Source organism: Pimephales promelas, chromosome 9 (assembly GCF_988280905.1).
Source record: "Pimephales promelas chromosome 9, fPimPro1.hap1.1, whole genome shotgun sequence".
Lineage (NCBI taxonomy): Eukaryota > Metazoa > Chordata > Actinopteri > Cypriniformes > Leuciscidae > Pimephales > Pimephales promelas.
The window spans coordinates 1,922,979-1,944,675 of record NC_142777.1 but is presented as its reverse complement, the minus strand read 5'-3'; the positions used below and the strand labels follow the sequence as shown (position 1 = coordinate 1,944,675).

Genomic DNA, 21,697 nt, shown 5'->3' with positions numbered 1-21,697 from the left:
ATCCTAATTTTAAAAGACTTATAGATTTAATTTAAGTTAGTCTTATATTTTAACATTTCTTATATAAAGATCATTGCTCAAAATATTATTTTATGCCGTTACATCATTACCATATTATAATACTGTACTGTTATATTGCACATATTTAATCACTCATTTACTTATTATAATCTTTTTTTTTTTATTATTAAAAACAAGATATTCTCCATTTTAACCAATCAAAAAATCGATTGACATTCGGGAAGCTCTTTGATTGGTGGATCGTCTCTACAACGCAACAGCCTGACACAAAATCTTGTGCTTTGTGTTTTTGCATGATGATGAAAAATTGTATTTTAAGTAATTAGCTCCATAATCGTCATATCAAGTTCCTCATCAAAGTACTTTTGACTCAGAGCTTGAGTATATTTTAGAGAAAATCCTACAGTTGACTCTTGATATGAGAAGCGTATCATTATAACCTGAGAGCAACTGTACAAGTCATTACTAGTATTGTTTCACCAAATCCCAGCATGCACTGCAGTCACTGGTGCTGAGAATGAGTCCTGTTACATCATCAATGGTCATTATGTTGTATGTGTGTTATTATGACTTGCTGTATATTTATCACAGTAGTTGATGTTGTTTTTTTATTTATCCTTTATTTTACCAGGTGATGTCCCATTGAGATGTTCAAATCTCTTTTACAAGGAAGCACAAATTTCACAGAATCACAATAACAAACACAAACAGCAAAACAAATTTACAGTATGTAAAACAATCAAATTTGTACTTAAAATCCATTTAATTCCATCATTTTGCATCTTGTGTGGGGCTTTATATATGTATATATATGGAAGTATAAAAAAATCAAACTCTTTTAAATAACGTTTAGTTAAAGTAAACTATATGATTTAGTTTGTCTTGTTATTCTGTCAATCATTATGCATAAATATATAAACCGCTGCTGGCCTCACAGTGCATTCATGTGTATCAGAGCTCGAGTTATAGGAGAATATACATATAAGATATGAGGATTTCACTGGAAAGTAGATTACTAAAATATGTCGACACTTTATCTTGTCTTATATATTGTAAATGTGAATTTAAACAGTTTAATTATTGTAAGACTTGAAATTTTCGTGATCAAATATTACATGCACAAACACTATTATTTTAGTACATACACACAGTTATTACACAATATTTTATCCAATTGACCCTAATATGCAGAAGCAGAAAACAGGGGAAAAGCCTTAAAGCCTGAACAAAGACTGAATCATTTCATAGTTAAATGGCGGCGGGAAAAAAAACTGAATTGTTTTAATGAGTTTCAATGGGGACATTTTTGTCCTTAAGGTCCAAACTTGAGTGTAAGTGATTTATGAAAGGAAATAAGGGGGAAATATGAATAATATACGCAATAAAATATGCAACATTGGCGCAGTTGTCATTAACAAAGTAAACATAATCCAAAAAAATCAAATCGAGAAAAAAAGTCCTTAAGGAATCACAAGGGTTAAATTGGCTCTAAATGTTAAATTGATCAATGAGACCCTTTGATTACAGTGTTATTATTGAAGCATAATTTGTATTAATCTAGAAGCAGAATCAGATTTAACTGTGATTTTCTGCTGTAATAAACAGTTTAACTGGTAAGATCCTCAGAGGAGTTGTGCAGCCATTATATAAGAATGGAAAGACAGTTTCTGTGAAGGATGTCCTGAATGTGAGTAAATGTGTGTTAGTTACAGGATCAGAGAATGACACTGTTCCTCTGTCATAGTCCAGCTGAACTCTCACACGCTGGAGCTTCTGTTTAACAGTGAAGACAGTGTCGGGTTGCTCTGGGGATAGTGAGATATATTCACTGTCTATGTAACACACACGCCAGACATTAGAGTCAAAGAAATCCAGTCCCATCCTTTGGTTTGATGCTGTGGTTATTCCAAGAATCCAGAGTGTACTGTCTCCAACCTCCACATCCCAGCAGTGTGTTCCTGAGTTAAAGCCCTCAGATCCCAGGACACATGGATAAAAGTCAAACCTCTCTGGATTATCAGGAAGTGTTTTATCTTCATCACTGACCGACACACTGGTCAGATCAGCAGAGAGTGTGAGATGAGGATGTGCTGTGTTTGGATCCAGAGTCAACGGAGCTGTAAAGAGAAAAACATCAGATTACAGGATCAATACTGAATGATGATTATAGAAAATTAAAACACAAATAAAGACTTTGTTGAAATAAATCATAAATCATGCTATCATAACAATGATCTCTCAGTTACTGTCATAATATCTGAACTATCTTTTGCTCTGTGTCAAATCTGCGAGACTCACTGTGTTGGACAGTTTCCAGCATCTTCTTCCCGACTCTGAACGGCAGGTTACCCAGATAACGCGACACATGAATCAAAGCTCCAGAACTCATCCGTGGATCCGGCTGTGAGATCTGGACTCTGAGGAACATTCAGGAGTCAGAACTGCAGTGAATTTGAGTTCAGATCCACTGAGAGAAGAGATACGAGCAGCTCACTTACCTTTCCATCCAGACTTTATAGTTCTGGAAAATATAGAGATGGAAAACATTTTAATATCTTATCAAACACTCTCACTGTCAATGAGTCTCTCTATACAAGTTGTTTTATGCACAGAGAATGAAGCCAGATTGATTTGTCACCTTTAGAAACGAGACGTCATTGTCTTTCATCATCTCCTCCATGTCTCTGAGTGTGTGTGAAAGAGCTGAGATGTGTGTGTTCATCTCCTCCAGCTTCTCCTTCATCCTCTGCTTCTTCTGCTCCTCTTCCTCCCTCAGTGCAGTGATTGTAGCTTCTTCTTCGTCTCTGAGAAACTGATGAAGCTTCTCAAACTCTTCTTTAATCTGACGCTCTGTGTGCTCAGCTTGAGACTGAAATCACATCACATTCACTTCAGTCATCTCTGTATGAACACACACTCCACTAATGTCAATAATAAACTGTGTGTGTGAATGTTGAGTGTTTAACTCTTTATATCCTCACCGTGATGTGTTGAATTGTTTCATCACACTTCATCTTCACTTCTTCTCCGTGTTTGAGCTTGTTTTGTAAGGACGTCAGCGCTGTATTAAATTCCTCCTGCAGGTTAAAGAGAAAATCTGAGAAACTTATGCAGCTATAAGAGGTTTAAATATTGTATTTTTATTTATATGATGAATGGGGGAAGCGTTTGTGCCTGACAATTGCAGGACATTTACTTTTTAATTATTTCATTTTTAAAACATGAACATCAAGAAATCATGTTTTCATCAAACAAATGTTTTTTTTTTTTTTTTTTTTCAATGGCCAATTCTTAATTATTATATCCATGCAGTTTTAAATTTATGGTTGTGCAAAACAAATACAGAAGGTGAAAGTATGTTGGTATCATACACGTTGTGGTGTGTTTTAAATCACATTATTACTGAAAAAACAATAATAACCCATGATATTTAAACATTTTCATAACACGTTTTGTGCCGACGCTGTTACAGTCGAGAAGATTTGATCATCAGAGGGTCGGAGATTAGTGCAGAATTTTACATGATTAATAAATCATAGAGATTTAGTCTGAGCAAATATAAACACTGGTCTATTGTATAATGATAATGTATAAAAGGCTTTGACATTTTTGGGTGCCTGCCGCTTTAAGACTCTTCTTCTATGGTTACGGTAAAGGAAGTGACGTGTGTGTGGGCTCGAGTGGGAAGAGAGAACGAGTTCAAGTAAACAGTTCGCTTCTAAAACGCGATGAGGTTAAATCAGACATTAAGAAACTAATATTGAAATTCTGGAATAAAGCAAAGTCCGAGGGTGCTTTTGGTAGCAATTGGGAACTTCTGAAATTTAAAGCTGGCCAATATTTTAGGAATTATGGTAGTATGTTATCTTAAAATCGTAAATTGGAGGAAGAAAGAGTGATCTCTAATATATTTACCTTTTACCAGAAGGATCCTGCAGATATTTCTGAAGAGGAACGGTTATCTTTAATTTCGGAACAACTTAAATTAAATGAGATTTACTCCAACAAAGCAAAAGGTGCCTTTATAAGGTCAAGAAAAAGGTGGATTGAAGAAGGGGAGCAGAACTCTGCCTATTTTTTCGGCTTAGAAAGATATCATGGGAAACTTAATTTAATCCAGCAACTTAATATTAATAATACTGTAACTGATAATCCGAAAAGTATAGCTGTTTTCTGTGCGGAATTCTATAGAAATCTATACAAATCCAAATATTGCCATCAATCATCTACTACTTTCTTGAACTCTCTGATCGTCACTCCAATCTCTCAAGATGATAGGAAACTCTGTGATGACCCTATAACTTTGAAGGAAATTACTTTTGCAATTGAACATTGTAAACATAACAAATCTCCTGGAGTTGATGGCCTGTCTGCAGAATTTTATCAGGCTTTTACACAAGACTTAGCGCCCTTTCTGCTTGAAGTAATATTAGAAAGTATTGAAAAAGGTTTTTTACCCCCCTCACTGACCCAAGGCTTAATTACGTTAATCCCCAAACCTAAAAAGGATCCACTGTTTATAGACAATTGGCGACCTATCTCTTTACTCAACACCGACTACAAAATTTTTGCCTCAATTATTGCAAAACGTTTAAAAAATGTTTTAGACCCTATTATTGACGAAATCCAATCAGGTTTCATGAGTAATAGACACATCTCAAATAATATTCGGCTTGTCTTAGATATAATTGATTATTCATTTTTATGTCCTGATGAGAGCTTTATCTTTTTCTTAGACTTTTATAAAGCCTTTGACACAGTAGAGCATAATTTTATATTTAAAACCCTTGAGAAATTTGGTTTTGGGGATTTTTTTTGTAATGCTGTTAGAACATTGTACTGCAAAGGCAATAGCTCTATCAAATTAAAAAGTGGGACATCACCGAGATTTGAGCTGCAGAGAGGCATCCGACAGGGCTGCCCTGCCTCCCCTTATCTATTCATTTTGTGTACTCAACTTCTTTCCACCCATATTAAAAATAGTGCTTTAAAAGGAATTTCAATTGCAGATAGAGAAGTTATTCTCTCCCAACTTGCAGATGATACTACATTATTTTTAAAAAATGCCAGCCAAGTACCAATCGCTATCAAAACAATAGAGTTATTTTCAGCAGCTTCTGGACTTTGCTTAAATCTGAAGAAGTGTGAACTTTTTTCCCTTAAAGAAAGCGATACCTCCCAGATTTGTAGCATACCGATCAAAGATAAGATCACTTATCTAGGTATTACTATAATGAAAAATGAGGAGGAAAGATGCTCTGTAAACTTTAATTCAATTAGTGATAAGACAAAGAAAAAGTTAAATCAGTGGCTGCAGAGGGATTTATCCTTAAAAGGACGAGTTTTGTTGACAAAGGCAGAAGGTTTATCCCGTCTTACGTATGCAGCTATCCCCTTATTTGTCAACAAAAAGCTTTGTAATTCAATTGATAAGTGTCTTTTCAATTTTATTTGGAAAAACAAGACTCATTATGTGAAAAAATCTGTTATTATGAATACTTTTGAACGTGGTGGTCTAAACTTTCTTGATTTTACAACCCTCAATTATACTTTTAAAATAAATTGGATAAAGCATTTTCTAAAAAATCCTACATCTACCTGGAATTTTATTCCTAATTATATTTTTTCTAAGGTTGGTGGTCTAGAATTTTTACTTTTATGTGATTATAAAATAGAAAAAATTCCCCTAATTTTATCGAAATTCCATAAACAAATGCTCTTAGCATGGTCATTAATCTACAAACATAATTTCTCCCCACATAGGTGCTTCATCTGGAATAATCAGCTTATTAAATTCAAAAATAAATCCTTATTTTATAAAACTTGGTTTAATAATAACATTTTTCTAGTATCCCAACTATTAAATGATAATGGTTTATTGCTAAATTATTCTGAATTCCTTTGCATTTTTGGCATTCCGATCACCCCAAGAGAGTTCGCAATTGTTATGGATGCCATCCCTTCTGGTATCTTAACTCTCTTAAAAAGGTCTGGAAAACCTGTTTGCCTACCAGCTTTGGACCCAAAGTTAACCTCAGTTGGTAATATTTGTTTCGCAATCACAACGAGGAATAATAATAGGAATATTCGCTCTTTATTCCAGAGAGATGTCACATGCATCCCTAACGTTGTTCCCTATTGGTCTAACTTTGCTGATAACCTGAATTGGGGGATTATTTGGACCCTTCCTTACAAATACCTCCTTACGAATAAAGTAAGAGAAATCACTTTCAAAATGATACATAGGTATTATCCTGCTAAGCAATATCTTCTAAGGTTTAAGCTTGACATTTGTGTTGACTGCTCTTTATGTGGTCTAGTTCCTGAAACAATGGTACACCTGTTCTGGCAATGTCCCTACACCATCAGTTTCTGGAAAGATCTGTCTCGATATATTTCTATTAAACTCATTGCTGATTTTTCTTTGTTATGGAGGGATGTGCTGTTTGGTCTCCATGCTGACAAAGGTAAAAAACAAAAAGAAATATACTTAATTAATCTATTGATAATTTTAGGGAAATATCATATTCACAAAGCCAAATTTAGTAATTCAAAACCTTCCTTTATTGTTTTTGGTAGGGAGACGGAACAGTATATCAAATCCATTTATGATTCACAAAATAAGAAGGCTGCTAAAACCATTCAGTTATGCTCTTTCTTTAATGTATTTATTTGAAGCTTCCCCTGGCTCTGTTTTTGTTTAATATTGTGTTTTCTGTATTAATGACTTTATTTGTGTCTTACTGTTTGTATTGTTAAGATTTAATAAAAAATAAATAAATAAAAAAAAAAAAAAGAACGAGTTCAAGTTTAAAGCAGCGCTCAGTAAGACTGGAAACTTCTTTGCTGTTTTCTCGCAGGTTTCTCTCTCGAGTTCCCCCTACAGTTTCGGAGTATATATACATGAGAAAACTGTCGTAAACTCGTTGTCAACTCCCCCTCCCATCTCGTTCAGGCAGGCCATGTGAATTTGTTTTCAGAGAAGCCGGCGAACAAACGGATTTTGTCCCCACCACTTTTGAAACATCTCGCGGCACAGATGTACCAATGCAAATAAAACATCTCCAGTTAACAGCATTCGTTTCATTTGTTTGTTAAATAACAGGCGATCTAGCACTGAAATGTGTTGGCTTCTCTCAGAAACGCGCTTCAATCCGTTGCGGAGATTCTTTCCGGTGAAATCACAAATAAAAATGCACACAAACGTGTCCCTTTTTCTCATGGTTTCTAATTCCTCTCTCGTATATTTTCCCCCACTCATCAAAACATATAAAACCACTGATAAACATTATATCAATTCAACCACTGATAAACATTATTGGTTTTGATGAGGGGGAAATAAAAACTATTCGAGTGCGGAACCTCTGGCCGGACCATCACTGTATTGTGCTCATTTTTATTTATGTGCATCAGGAAGCTATGGACATCGTCGTTCAAAATATTACCTACTCGAAAGAGAAAAAAAGAATGAATGCGTTACCCAGCACTTTTGAAAATGCCCTTCCGAATGCGTCTCTGTCCCCAGCACATTTCAAACCAAACTGACGCCCGAGCCATGTCCACTGAGGTATGATTCTCAGAACAATATTATTATGTTGAGATAGTGTATTTTTATTGTGTTACCAAACGTTATCAGTAACATTATGGTTAAAAATCAATAATACTATAAGAAATATTTCCGCTATTTATTTATTTTTAGTTTAGCCTACAGCTATAGCTACTTTGATTATGCATTATCAAAATACATGTTACGTTACATTCATCATTTTTCTGGTGATCCGAGTTGTCTATCGTAACGATTGACCAAAGAAAGTCAAACACGTTTAATTTGTTTATTACAAGTTTGTTTATTTTATTATTGAAGCTTGAGACTGGTGGTACTGGTGGTCTGGGGTGCCTCGGAGTTGATAACACTTGCCAACGCTTGTAGCTAAAAAGGAAAAAGAAAATGTATCAATCTTTTATCAACATATCATTTATAGACAAGGTCAAAATAGCACAGATGGAGTTGCATGTGTGAAGTTGCAATGCAATTTCTCGTTTACTTATAGTTCTGTTTGTGTTAAATGTGGGTAAATAAATATAAAAAAGTTGCATTATTAGCTAGCAGCTCTCGTGTCGGTTTATGCATTATCAAGTCAGCAGCACAGTATAACGTTACTAATTCTGAGGCTGACGACAAGCTAAACTAATGCATAATTTGTAGAATTTCATATCGATTTATAGGCGATCTGAGAAACACAAATAAACCCTGATAGAGGAACGGACAAAACACTTACTTACAGAAAACAAGCAAGTTTGTTTGCTAATGAAAATGCTAACATCTAAGTTACAGTATCTAACGTACTAGTAAGCCGGTAACAGACAGCGAGCATAATATAATAAAAAAAAAAAACAGACAATAGCAAACATCCCGACTCCCGAGGTCACAATTACAAGAAATACAAACATTAAACACAGTTTATTATAAAGATACTTACAAGTGCAACAGCAAGAAGGCCAGGTCAGCATCGGTTTTGCAGGCTTCGCTTTCTTTCAGTTCTCTCTATTCTGAAAAAGCCGGTCCGTTTCTCTTCTTTGTTCCTCTGATAAACACTTCCGAGCTGTCTTCTTCTTCTTTTACATCAGCCATCACGAAAACTTGAAGAATTCAATATCTAGCGTTACCTTTTTCTTATAGCTAGCCGGCTCCTGGATGGCCGGGGGCGTGTACGCATGCGTGTGCGCGTATAGTGCCGTAAAGCAATTCGTTACCTCGCGAGACCTGAAATCTCACGATACTTCCTAACACTGAGGCCGGCGAGCCGCCGGCCCAAAGTTGCAAGGGTGGTTTTGCGGCTCACAGGCACCAGGGGGGTGCGAGATGATCACCATTCAACACGAAATCAGTAATATTAACATTACAATGACTCCAAAGCTGTTCAGTTAAGGTAAAAAAAGTTACTTAGTTCTGCTTTAACAGTGAAGACAGTGAGGCGTTGCTCTGGGGACTGTGAGCCGTATTCGCTGTCCATGTACACAGGAAAAATAGCAGAGTAGTTTTTCCAGAGTAATTATTTTTTTCCTCAAAAAGAGTTGTTTTTTATCTATTTTGAGTGAACAGAGTAAAATGTGTCCATAGAGTGGGAGCAAAATTCTAGAGTAACTGTGACTCCTCCCCAAAATCTTCTGCTCCCTAAGTTTCGTTTGTCAGCCATTACTGTTCTACACGGCCATCGCGATCGCGGTCTGCATTTGGATTTGGAAGAGATCGTTGTGCTACTGTTGGATTTAAAAGTAAGTAGAATTCCAAAGTTTTAGTACCCATTTTCATAAAAATCGCCTCTGTTTTGAGCTCAGATCAATTCCGCGGTTTTTGAACATTACATAGATAGCTTTCTCATGTTAACTTGATGTGAAGTTTAACGTGACCGTTAAGGTAGTGCTCGACAAGAAAATCACTAACGTTAACGTTAATCACTTGTTTGTTAAATGCAGTTGTACAGCCAAAATGCTAAGCCTATGTTAGTTAACTGGGAAGGCGAACACATAAGGATCACATTTTAAACTGGGCCCAAGATTGAACTAATGGGATAAATTAACTTATTTTTGTAATCACCCCAAACGCAAACAACGTTAGATGACATAAGTTATAGCTTAAGTAAACGTTAACACTAGTGAAACTAGCTAGCTGCATAATTATATGTGTCCACTGTCCAGTAAGCGGCTCGAGTTGTGCGGCACATGTACGTGACTCTATTAAGAGTTAAGTTAACGTTAGCCTTAATTGGAATGATGGAGGCTATTTACAAGTTATAGCTTACATAAACTTTAATTGACACTATTGAAACTAGCTAGCTGCATATTGATGTGTCCAGTAAGTTATACGTACATTAACGTTACATTACTGTGACGATGAGCGGCTCGAGTTGTGCGCCACATGTACTTGACTCTGTAAAGAGTTAAGTTAACGTTAGCCTTAATGATGGAGGCCATTTTGAGTGTTAACAATGCGTTAAATATTTGTTCATGATGAATAACTTACACATGAACAAATGATTAATGCATTATTAACGCATGAACAAATGATTAATGTATTATTAATGCTCTAGTAGAAAATATTAACTAACGAATTCTGATTAATAAATAGTGAGTAATAGCGCTCAGAATGTGGTAGTTCACTATTAGCTAATCAGTAACTTTTTCATTCCTCCCATAGGATTACTAATAAATAATAACTACTACTGCTTGCAGGTTCATAATTAACGTGAATAATGCATAATGTATAAAATTTTGTAATGTTGGTAACCCACTGATTATGACTCAAGTATTACCAAATAGTTCATAGGGAACTACTTATTATTTGGAACAGTATTCTAAAGTTAAAAGCATGATAACTTCCTTGTAATGAATGACTAAAGTCATTGTAAGCTTTTGATATAATCAGGGCTTCATCTGACTGTGAGTGTTAACGCCTTAACTGTCTTTTTGGTCCCTCCAGAATGCAAACCAACAACGTTGTGAGACTGAGAGTGAAGTTCAAAGACACCAGGAAATATATTTTTTCTCCAACACCTTTTACATTTCAAGAATATGCAAAGAAAATCATCTCCCTATTCCCATACTTGGCAGAATGGGTCACCCAGGAGCAAGCTTGGTTATGTACGTAGCTGTTGCCTCTCAATATTTTTGATTTACAGGAGGATGATATACTCTGTATACTGCAGAGTAAAGATTATCTACATTATTATTCATATGGTATTTATTTCTTTAATTGTGTAATGTATAACTACTAGGTCTGTGTTTGTTCTGGTCATAGGAGCATTATTACAATCCAGAAGATGGAAGTGGATATCTGGCATGGAGAATAAAAACCCTGCAGAAAGAAGCATCAGAGGGACGGATGAAACGGCAACCACAAACAGGTGTGAGATTTGATGTTTAGTCTGCTTTTATTAGCTTGAACGGAATGATTAATAAACTTTTGTAACTTTTTTATTGACCATACAACTTGGTTATTTTACGCATCTGTCTTTGAAGTATTATTTTGTTCCAGATTGGTCAGTCATTAAGTCATAATGTAAATAAGGTCGAGAGTAACATAGTATCTTTTCAAAATATAATTGCTGTTCTCAGGGATGGGCAACAATTAATCGCGAATTCGCGATTAATCGCATCCAAAATAAAAGATTGTGTTTACATAATATATGTGTGTGTAGTGTGTATAATTAATTTATAAATATAAATACCCACGCATGTATGTGTATATTTAAGAAGAATGTGTTATTAATATATCAAATATTTATATATAATATTAATTATGTGTAAATATACATAAAGTATATACATGCAAATATTTCTTAAATATATACATGCATGTGTGTATATTTATATATACAAATTAATTATACACACTACACACACATATATTATATAATTTTATTTTGGATGCGATTAATCGTTGCCCATCCCTACATGTTGGGCAAATTTAAAAGTCTGGGATACTCTCACTCTGGGATTATCCCACTCTGGGATACTGTATGTTTTCTATGTTTTTTCCTGTCATCTAGTTCTGGTATAAATGTGTTGTGCTTTTGAAAGAAAAGGAACAAAATATTTTGTTTTCATATTGTCTTAAATACTTTCAGGTGGGCCAACTACTGACAGGGAGCCCTTCAAAGCCGCGAGGCCTCAAACAGACTAGTGAGCTCCAAGACGTTATCCAAAATGCTGAAGGTAACTATTGTGCTATAACTTAAATTATTTAATTGGAAGTTATGCATTTATGACAGCATAGCTTTATTCAGATCTATAGAGTTTACTCTTTACTTTACCCATTAGACATGCTTGATTCATATGCAACACAGACTTGCAATGGGTAAACTGTCAGAATGAAAATCACATGTTTCTCTAACATTTCTACCCTGATCTTCTCTCAAAGACCTAGTAGAGGAGTTAACAAATTTACAGTTTGAAATGGCTTTCATATTGGTCTCTGAATAACAAAACTATGGTTGAATGGTTGAGATTTAGTATATAAAGTTTAACTCTTTGACCTCATTTCAATTTCTGTAAAAACGATATAAACACTGTTCGTTTTCTCAAACAAACCGCTCGTTTCGTGTCTTAGGCCATCAATGTGTACTTACATTTACGAGTCATTCAATCATGTTTAATTTGGACTTCTCTGTGCATGCTCTTTGAGGTGGTGACCATAGACCTCCATTATATGACTGACAGACAAGAACGGTTTGACTGAAAAATGTCAAAATTGAAAATACTGTGGAAACAAAGACACCTACATCTTGGATGCCCTTGAGGTAAGCTAAACCATTTTAAAAAATTAATTTCAAAGTGAACTATCCCTATAATACTTATTCTGTGTGCAGTATAAACTAAAGTACTGGAGTGGTTAAAGTATTTATACTGACACATCATCCAAGTGAAGTTAAGTCTACGTAAAACTAGTTCAACTGAGTATGTTCATCCCCTTCTACCTAAAAAACTAAAACAAATGTGTTTATTTTGTTTTCCTTGTCTTCAGGTTGGGACAGCGACATGTCATCGATTCTGATGCTGGTTCACCTTTTGCCACCCTCAAGTTAAGGCCGGGAAAGATCTCAGCGAGAAAAGCGTGATTCTTGTGAAATTCATCAAGGTGAAGCAACTGATGAAGCAGATAAAATGACACTAGTTCATATGAAGAGTTCAGATGCAAAAGCCTCTAAGTGCCATTTGAAATTTTCTTCTAGAATGATCATTTTTATCAAGCCTGTATATTTAAGTTCAGTAATTTAACTTAAATGGCAATGAAGATTACCTATTGATTGTCATTTAAGTGAAATTACTGAACTTAAATATACAAGATTGATAAAAATGATCATTCTAGGAGAAAATTTCAAATGGCACTTAGAGGCTTTTGCATCTCAACTCTTCATATGTTGTGTTACTGTGTGACCTTGAACTTGCTTATTTCTCAGACAGGTTCTTATAGATCACCTACCATCCAAATTGTTGTTCTTGTGCTATTCTTTTCTGCTTAGTACAGTAACAATCTGTTGAAACTATGTAATAAAGAAACTTTGGGGGAAGACACAATTTTATCACAATTTTCGATTATTTTATTATTATTGTTAATTTTTATTTTATTTTTTTGATCACAAGTGAATTGAGTGTAAGTGCAACATTGTTTAAACAGGTGCTTGAAAAATAAAATTGAGATATGAGTATAAAGTTGTTGATTTTTTTTTTCAGACAAAGCAAGTTTTTCATTTATATTTTTACGACTTTTTGAGGGTAAAACATGAATGGTGCAATTCAGAAAAATAATTTACTCTTTATAGTTTACTCATAATTGGTAATAAACAACTCAGAAGGGGAAAGTAAATTGTGGCAGAGTAAATTTAAAGTTCCCCTGAACAGAGTTAAAAAGTAGCAGAGTAATTTTCTTGTAGCTCTAAACTGAGTAAAATAGCATGAGAGTTGATTTTAAAAAACACTAAATAGAGTTAAATATCGTAGGAAAGAGTAAAATTGTATCACTAAATTGAGTATAATTAACTCTGGAAAAACTGCTCTATCAAAAGAGTAACTTTTACTCTTTTCAGAGAGGGACCAAATGTTATCTGGAATAGAGTAAAATTTTCTTCAATTTGAGTAAATTTTACTCTGACAAATTTACTGTGTAATCCACACACCAGACATTAGACTTAGAGAAATCCTGTCCCTTCCTTTGGTTTGATGCTGTGGTTATTCCAAGACCCCAGTCTGTATTGTCTCCAACCTCCACATCCCAGCAGTGTGTTCCTGAGTTAAAGCCCTCAGATCCCAGGACACATGGATACTCATCAAACCTCTCTGGATTATCAGGAAGTGTTTTATCTTCATCACTGTACGACACACTGGTCAGATCAGCAGAGAGTGTGAGATGAGGATGTGCTGTGTTTGGATCCAGAGTCAACGGAGCTGCAGAGAGAATAACATCAGATTACAGGATGAGATATGATGGATTAGAAATGAAAATAAATCATAAATCTTGCTATCATAACAACGGTCTCTCAGTTACTGTCAGAATATCTGATCTATCTTTTGCACTGTGTCAAATCTGCGAGACTCACTGTGTTGGACAGTTTCCAGCATCTTCTTCCCGACTCTGAACGGCAGGTTACCCAGATAACGCGACACATGAATCAAAGCTCCAGAACTCATCCGTGGATCCGGCTGTGAGATCTGGACTCTGAGGAACATTCAGGAGTCAGAACTGCAGTGAATTTGAGTTCAGATCCACTGAGAGAAGAGATACGAGCAGCTCACTTACCTTTCCATCCAGACTTTATAGTTCTGGAAAATATAGAGATGGAAAACATTTTAATATCTTATCAAACACTCTCACTGTCAATGAGTCTCTCTATACAAGTTGTTATATGCACAGAGAATGAAGCCAGATTGATTTGTCACCTTTAGAAACGAGACGTCATTGTCTTTCATCATCTCCTCCATGTCTCTGAGTGTGTGTGAAAGAGCTGAGATGTGTGTGTTCATCTCCTCCAGCTTCTCCTTCATCCTCTGCTTCTTCTGCTCCTCTTCCTCCCTCAGTGCAGTGATTGTAGCTTCTTCTTCGTCTCTGAGAAACTGATGAAGCTTCTCAAACTCTTCTTTAATCTGACGCTCTGTGTGCTCAGCTTGAGACTGAAATCACATCACATTCACTTCAGTCATCTCTGTATGAACACACACTCCACTAATGTCAATAATAAACTGTGTGTGTGAATGTTGAGTATTTAACTCTTTATATCCTCACCGTGATGTGTTCAAGTGTTTCATCACACTTCTTCTTCACTTCTTCTCCGTGTTTGAGCTTGTTTTGTAAGGACGTCAGTGCTGTATTAAATTCCTCCTACAGATTAAAGTGAAAATCTGTGAAACTTATGCAGCTATAAGAGGTTTAAATATTGTATTTTTATTTATATGATGAATGGGGGAAGTGTTTGTGCCTGACAATTGCAGGACATATATTTTTAATTATTTCATTTTTAAAGCATGAACATCAAGAAATCCTGTTTTCATCAAACAAATGTCTTCTTTTTTTTTTTGTTTTTTTTTTTTGCAATGGCCAATTCTTAATTATTATATCCATGCAATTTTAAATGTATGGTTGTGCAAAACAAATACAGAAAGTGAAAGTTTGTTGGTATCATACACGTTTTGGTGTGTTTTAAATCACATTATTATTGAAAAAATAATAATATTAACCCATGATATTTCAAATTTTTCATAACACGTTTTGTGCCGATGCTGTTACAGTAAAGAAGATTTGAACATCAGAGGGTCGGAGATTAGTGCAGAATTTTACATCAGTAATAAATCATAGAGATTTAGTCTGAGCAAATATAAACACTGGTCTATTGTATAATAATAATGTTTCTATGTTTAGCACTGTATTCAGCATATGAAATGAGAGATGTGTCTTACCTTGTAAGAGGAAACCACTTCACTGATGGGTCTGAATGTGTGATTGGTGTGTGTTTCTGAGTCTCTGCAAATTATACACACAGGCTGTTTGTCCTCCAGACAGAAGAGTTTGAGTTTCTCACTGTGTAAACTGCAGATCTCCTCAGATCCTGATGAACGTTTCTCATTTCTCTCCTTCAGGAACGACTCACACAAGTTTTTTAATGTGAGATTAACTGGAGGATCACCTTTTGAGGATCTTCTCCTGCAGACAGGACACTCCTGAGTTTCCTTAGTTCTCCAGAACTGTTGAAGACACTCTTTACAGAAACTGTGACTACAGGACAGAAAAACAGGAACCTTGAAGATTTCATAGCAAACAGGACAAGAAAGCTCTTCCACAGATTTTGAATCCATTTCCTCGTCTTGTAAAAATCTACAATTTACTTTCACTTTCTGAACTTTGGTTTAAAGAGTAAAGAACTATTGCAATCAAAATCTCATCGAGGTTCAATCAGAAATAAACAAAAATGCTATAATATAAAGTGTCTCCCTCTGTTCTTCACAACTCGTTTCAGCTTTCAGTAAAAATGAAAGTTAGAAATAATGACTAGTCACTTCCTGCTTTCAGCTTTCAGTAAAAATGAAAGTTAGAAATGAAGACTAGTCACTTCCTGGTAGATTAAGAGGGTGGAGTTTCTGATGACCTTCTGGGACTGGTTGCATAAACCGCTGAAACTTGTCTTACAAGTTAGTCATCTTTTTTTTTCTTTAAGACTGGTCAAAACTTTAAGTCAGTTTAAAGATTCTGACCTGATACGATATGGTGAATTTGCATATAATAATTAATAATTGATATTTAATAATTATTCATACAGGTTTGGACCAGATCAGCCTTACATGTTATTAAATCTCCCGAGACGGGATGAAATGTTACCTGTATCTGCATGCATGTGTACCTCGGCAATCAACCACAAATTGATTGTGATTACTTGCATAGACGTTTTACAGACAGGTAAAATGAGCTCAATTGTATATCAATATTTAATCAAACAGATTATAATTAAATATTAATATGTCAATTATTGTCTATCATGTGTTTACTGCGACGATATCCCTGTGAATCAGTTTGTGATCTGATGATCTGCTTGTCCAGCAGGCTAATTGTCATGATCCCGGTTCTTCCCTCTCTTTTGTGGGTATTTGTCGCCATCTTCTGGCTGTTCGCTCTCGTTTCTTTTCCCTTTCTCGCTCTTAATGGGCTCTATGCACGGCGGTATTTCCGGTGAAGATGTAATAATGCTCGATAACTTCTGCCAATCGTAGAGTCCAATGCAACACTGAGAATTTATATTGAATTTTATACTCCATTGTTATACTAAAGAAACGTTAGTCACAAAAACAGATAAAACAAACACCCCTCGTTGTGTTTATGCTTCTTTTTAAAATTATATTAAATAAACATAACTATATATAAAATTACATCTAAACGTATGTACGTTTCGTTTCAAAGACGGGAGGACAGTAAATATTGAAGACTCTGCCATAATCCCGTTTTCTCCGGTTTTCCTCCACTTTAATCTACACAACCGGAAATGGACGAGCATCCTTACGTCAAATGCGGAACTTATGCGTGCATATAGCCCATTACTCATCTTCTTCAGTTGGTTCTCGTTCGCTCATTCCCGCACCTGCTCGCTATCGCATGTCATTAACCGCTCTCTATTTCTAGTCTCTCTTTTCCTCCTTTTTTGTCAGATTATTGTTGACCGTCACGTAAGCTACAAAACACCTAATCCGGTGGATGAACGCCCCATTCAGAATGTGTTTGAGATCCAGGGAGCTATGCTGAGGAGACATGAAGAGGATCTTGTGGCTTCCCTCCAGGTCGTCAAGACGCTGGCTTCCCGATGTCTGATCTTACCGAGCAGTTTCTCCTTCTCCGGGCAGACTCCTCCAGACCATCAGACACCACCACACTTGAGCCTCATGTGAACAACCCCCCCCCCCCCCTGCTATGCGGGTGAGCCGTCTGAGTGTATGCCTTTCCTTACCCAGTGTGAAGTTGTCTTCTCGCTTCAGCCCCACACCTATACTAAGGAGAGCTGTCGCACACATCATCTCTCTTCTCAAGGGACGGGCTCGTGAGTGGGGAACAGTGGAGTGGAGCCTGCCTTAATCACTGTTCCCCTTTCAAGGAGGAGATCCTGAGAGACTTTGACCGCTCCGTGCGTGGCACTGAGGCTTCTCGTCTGTTATCCTCTCTACGCCCGGGAAGACGCACGGTCGTGACTTCTCTGTGGGTTTCCGCACTCTCTCTACTTCTTGTGACTGGATCGTGCCTGTGCTGGTAGTGCGTTTTGTTGAGGGCCTGAACGCAGAGATCAGGGATGAGGTTCTGGCTCGAGAGATTCCTTTATTTCTCGACCCCCTGATCGACTTAGCTTTGAGAGTGGAGAAACGGTTTGATCTGCGATGCTGCGCCCACGCTCCTGTCTCTTCCGCCTTCCCGCCAGCTACGGGAGGTTCCTCCTCTGCACCTACGGCTGATCAGGAGCCAATGCAGCTTGGTGCCGGCTGCCGAACGCCAGCATCGAATCATCAACCGACTGTGTCTGTACTAGGGTTGGGTATCGTTTGAATTTGAACGATTCTGATTCCGATTCCGATTCCTTGTTTCGATTCCGGTTCCTAACGATTCTCGATTCCGATTCTTTTAAGAGGCAGGGTCAAAAAAGTTAAGCTAACCAACGGCCTTTCTGAAGAAAATAATCCTTTCTGAAGGAAATACTCCTTTTGTCACAAATTTTGCATTTTGCCGAGATTTCGTTATTTTTAGAAAAGTGAAGCCACACTTTGGATCGCCAACGTAAGGTACTCATGTTCGACTCGCGCGGTTATGCCAACACTTCCGGTAGACGCTTCTTCATTGGTGTTGTTCAGCGGTTTCTTCTTCCGCTCGGCGGACTGTGAATATCGAAACTAGGAATCGAAATTTCAACTTTTGAACGATTCCGGGAAAAACGAAAAGTTAGTCTCGGTTCCAATCGATACTCGATTCTCGATGCCCAACCCTAGTCTGTACTGTGGTGCAGACGGTCATTTCGCTACCACCTGCCATTTAAAAGCCAAAGCTCACCAGTAGAGAGAGGGTTACTGGTGAGCGCTTCCTCTCTTCACCCTCCACATCCATGACGGACTACTTTTCTGGTTCACCTCCGCTGGTCCAACTCCAGAGTGACCTGTCAGGCTCTTATTGACTCTGGTGCTGAGGGGAATTTCGTGGATGAGTCCTGCTCTCTTGAGCTTTGAATCCCTCTTGTCGATCTTCAAGACCCCGCCGTGGTGTTTGCCTTGGACAGAGGGTCCTCACCAGGGTTCATCGAGCCACCATCCCTTTGAGTCTAACCGTTTCCGGTAATCACTGTGAGACTATTTCCTTTGTTGTCTTTCGTTCACCCAATATTCCTGTTGTCCTGGGTCACCCGTGGCTGTAGAACATAACCCGCAGATTAATTGGTCCGGAAGTACAATTTTTTTCCAGGAATTTGTCATGTTAAGTGTCTGCTGTTTTTCCTGTCTCTGTTTTTCAGGAGGAACCGGGTGATTTGTCCGGGGTCCCTGAGGAGTATCTCGATCTGAGAGTGGTCATCAGCCGTTCCCGAGCCGCATCCCTTCCTCCTCATCACCCTTATTATTGCAGCATAGAGCTTCTCCCGGGGTAAATTTGAATACAGGGTTTTACCGTTCAGGCTGGTCAACGCCCCCGCCGTTTTTCAAGCCCTAGTCAATGATGTTTTGCGTGACATGTTGAATATTTTTGTATTTGTCCATCTCGACGATATCTTGTTTTTTTCACCTTCTCTCCAGGTCAACACAGTCTCATCCCAAGTCGTCATATAACTGACGTCTTTTGACCATACGTCAATATCCGCCTTTTTAGGGCCCCCTTAAACGTCGGTAGATGGCGATCTCGGGCCGTCATACAACTGACGCTTTACCTTTAACGTCAGTTAGGTTTAGGGTTAGGTTTAGGGTTAAGTTTAGGTCTGGGGTAGAGTTAGGATCCCATAACCTCATCTACCGACGTTTAAGGGGGCCCTAAAAAGGCGGATATTGACGAATGGTCAAAAGATGTCCCAAAACGTCAGTTATATGACGTCTTGGGATGAGACTGCGCTGTCCAGGTTCACATTCAGCACGTCCGTCGTGTTCGTCAACGACTCTTTGGGAACACATTATTTGTCAAGGCTGAGAAGTGTATGGTCCACGCCCAATCCGTTTCTTTCCTCGGTTTTATAATCTCCGCCCAGGGTATCAGTATGGATCCTGCCAAAGTCCGCGCTGTCACTGATTGGCCCACTCCTGATTCTCACGTCTTGCTGCAGCGTTTCAATTTTTATCACCGATTTCAGTCAAGAACTTCAGTCAAGTAGCTGCCCCCCCTTACTGCGTTAACTTCTACCAAGTCTTGTTTTGTTTGGAGTGACACTGCGCAGACCGCTTTCGACCATCTGAAAACACTGTTCACCTCCGCACCCATTCTCGTCACCCCTTACGTTTCAAAGCCTTTTATAGTGAAGGTCAATGCCTCAGAGGTGGGTATGAGAGCTATCCTCTCGCAGTGGTCATCCGCTGATAGGAGGATACACCCTTGCGCCTCCTTTTCCCACCGTCTCTCACCTTCCGAGCAAAATTAAGATGTGGGTAATCGCGAACTCCATTGGTCTAGCACTGGGTGAATGGCGGCATTGGCCTGAGGAATCATCTGTCCCGTTCGTCATCTGGACTGACCATCGAAACCTCAAATACATCCGCACAGCCGAGTAATCATGCGATCTTTATCGATTCTCATACAGAAAATAATTTCAGAGACAGGAAAGGAAATTTCTGGCCGTGAAGATAATCTACCTTTTTTCACAAAGATAGCCTGCTAACGTTAGTTAAAGTACTTTTATACTTTGAAAGCTTTGTAGCCAAGATCGTACATTTTAGTGACCAGTATATGAGCAAGAGACATGAATCAATCAATGAATATAAATGAATTTAATAAAGGCAGAATAAGTATACTAAGGTTACATGGGATATACAACAGATAACAAACAAGCACGGAGAGGAGTTTTAAAAGTGAAAGTAAGAGTGGGAGAGAGAGAGCGAGAGAGAGAGAGAGAGAGAGAGAGAGAGAGAGAGGTAGAGAGAGTGAGAAGTTTGGCACAATTCACCTAGACAGTTTAAACCCTTTTGTACAACACAGAAAAACACAATCTTAATGCTCTGAAAGCTTGATAAAGAAATTATCAAACTTGCAAGTGGTTCTTACGGAGGCGTATTGCATTCACTTGAAGAAAAAAAATCTACTTTTTCTGAATTAACAAGTTAATTTTTCATGAGAAAAAAAAATTGCTCTGTTTTTCTGAATTAACGAGTTAATTTTTCATGAGAAAATTTATTTTTGCTGTTTTTCTGAATTAACTCATTAATTCAGAAAAACAGAGCAAAAAAATGTTCTCATGAAAAATTAACTCGTTAATTCAGAAAAACAGAGCAAAAAAATTTTTTTCTCATGTAAAAAATTAACACATTAATTCAGAAAAACAGAGCAAAAAAATTTTTCTCATGAAAAATTAACTCATTAATTCAGAAAAACAGAGCAAATTTTTTTTCTCATGAAAAATTAACTCATTAATTCAGAAAAACAGAGCAATTTTTTTTTCTCATGAAAAATTAACTCGTTAATTCAGAAAAACAGAGTAGATTTTTTTTCTTCAAGTGAATGCAATACGCCTCCGTAGGTTCTTTTTGTGTTGCTGAGAAAGCCTGCGTTTGGTGAGTGGCCTTGCGTTCGAACAAACGTTAGAAGTCTTTGAGGTAAATTACCAAAGAAACAATTCAGTTAAATTCATTTCCTTTTCTAGGTAGAAATACTTAAAGGTACTCTATGGAGTTTTTAGCGGCCTCTAGCGGTGATGTTTCAGAATGCAACAAGAGTGCTCGTGCTCGTGTGCGTGCTAGATCTCAAGAGCGAGCATTCACTACCGGCCACACGGAGACTTTCAATGCAACTGAACTTAAATCACATCCAGTTTATTAGCAACACGTGCACGAGCGCGAATCCCGTGATATCAGACTTTGATCTCACAGGTGTCCGACCCACTGTGAGAACCCAGATTTGTCCAGCTTGCCTGCGCTTTTTTCACTCCTCCTCTCACTGCAGCCGCCTATTCTCGCATACATTTCAGTCGAGGCT

At 37.3% G+C, this 21,697-nt stretch overlaps 1 protein-coding gene and 1 long non-coding RNA gene across 5 annotated transcripts; one reads left to right on the top strand and one right to left on the bottom strand.

Moving 5' to 3' along the window:
• Nucleotides 1–621: 621 nt before the first annotated feature.
• On the bottom strand, nucleotides 622–16,072 carry LOC120464417 (E3 ubiquitin-protein ligase TRIM35). 4 transcript variants are annotated; one of them, XM_089134666.1, is made up of 6 exons: nucleotides 15,472–16,068; nucleotides 14,801–14,896; nucleotides 14,458–14,688; nucleotides 14,318–14,340; nucleotides 14,118–14,236; nucleotides 622–2,138 (listed from the first exon to the last, which is right to left on the bottom strand). In XM_089134666.1, the coding sequence occupies exons 1-6, from the start codon at nucleotides 15,865–15,867 to the stop codon at nucleotides 1,597–1,599; spliced, it is 1,407 nt and encodes a 468-aa protein (XP_088990792.1). In that variant the 5' UTR covers nucleotides 15,868–16,068; the 3' UTR covers nucleotides 622–1,596. The 4 variants fall into 4 exon arrangements, with proteins under 4 accessions (XP_088990792.1, XP_088990793.1, XP_088990794.1 ...); XM_089134667.1 differs by lacking the exons at nucleotides 14,118–14,236; nucleotides 14,318–14,340; nucleotides 14,458–14,688; nucleotides 14,801–14,896 and adding exons at nucleotides 2,320–2,438; nucleotides 2,520–2,542; nucleotides 2,660–2,890; nucleotides 3,003–3,098 and having other exon boundaries at nucleotides 15,472–16,067; XM_089134665.1 differs by lacking the exon at nucleotides 622–2,138 and adding an exon at nucleotides 12,603–13,965 and having other exon boundaries at nucleotides 15,472–16,065.
• Nucleotides 9,304–13,223, top strand: LOC120460391 (uncharacterized). Its single transcript, XR_016169631.1, has 5 exons — nucleotides 9,304–10,662; nucleotides 10,820–10,925; nucleotides 11,649–11,736; nucleotides 12,206–12,320; nucleotides 12,545–13,223. It is a non-coding gene; the product is annotated as an uncharacterized LOC120460391 (long non-coding RNA).
• Nucleotides 16,073–21,697: the final 5,625 nt, after the last annotated feature.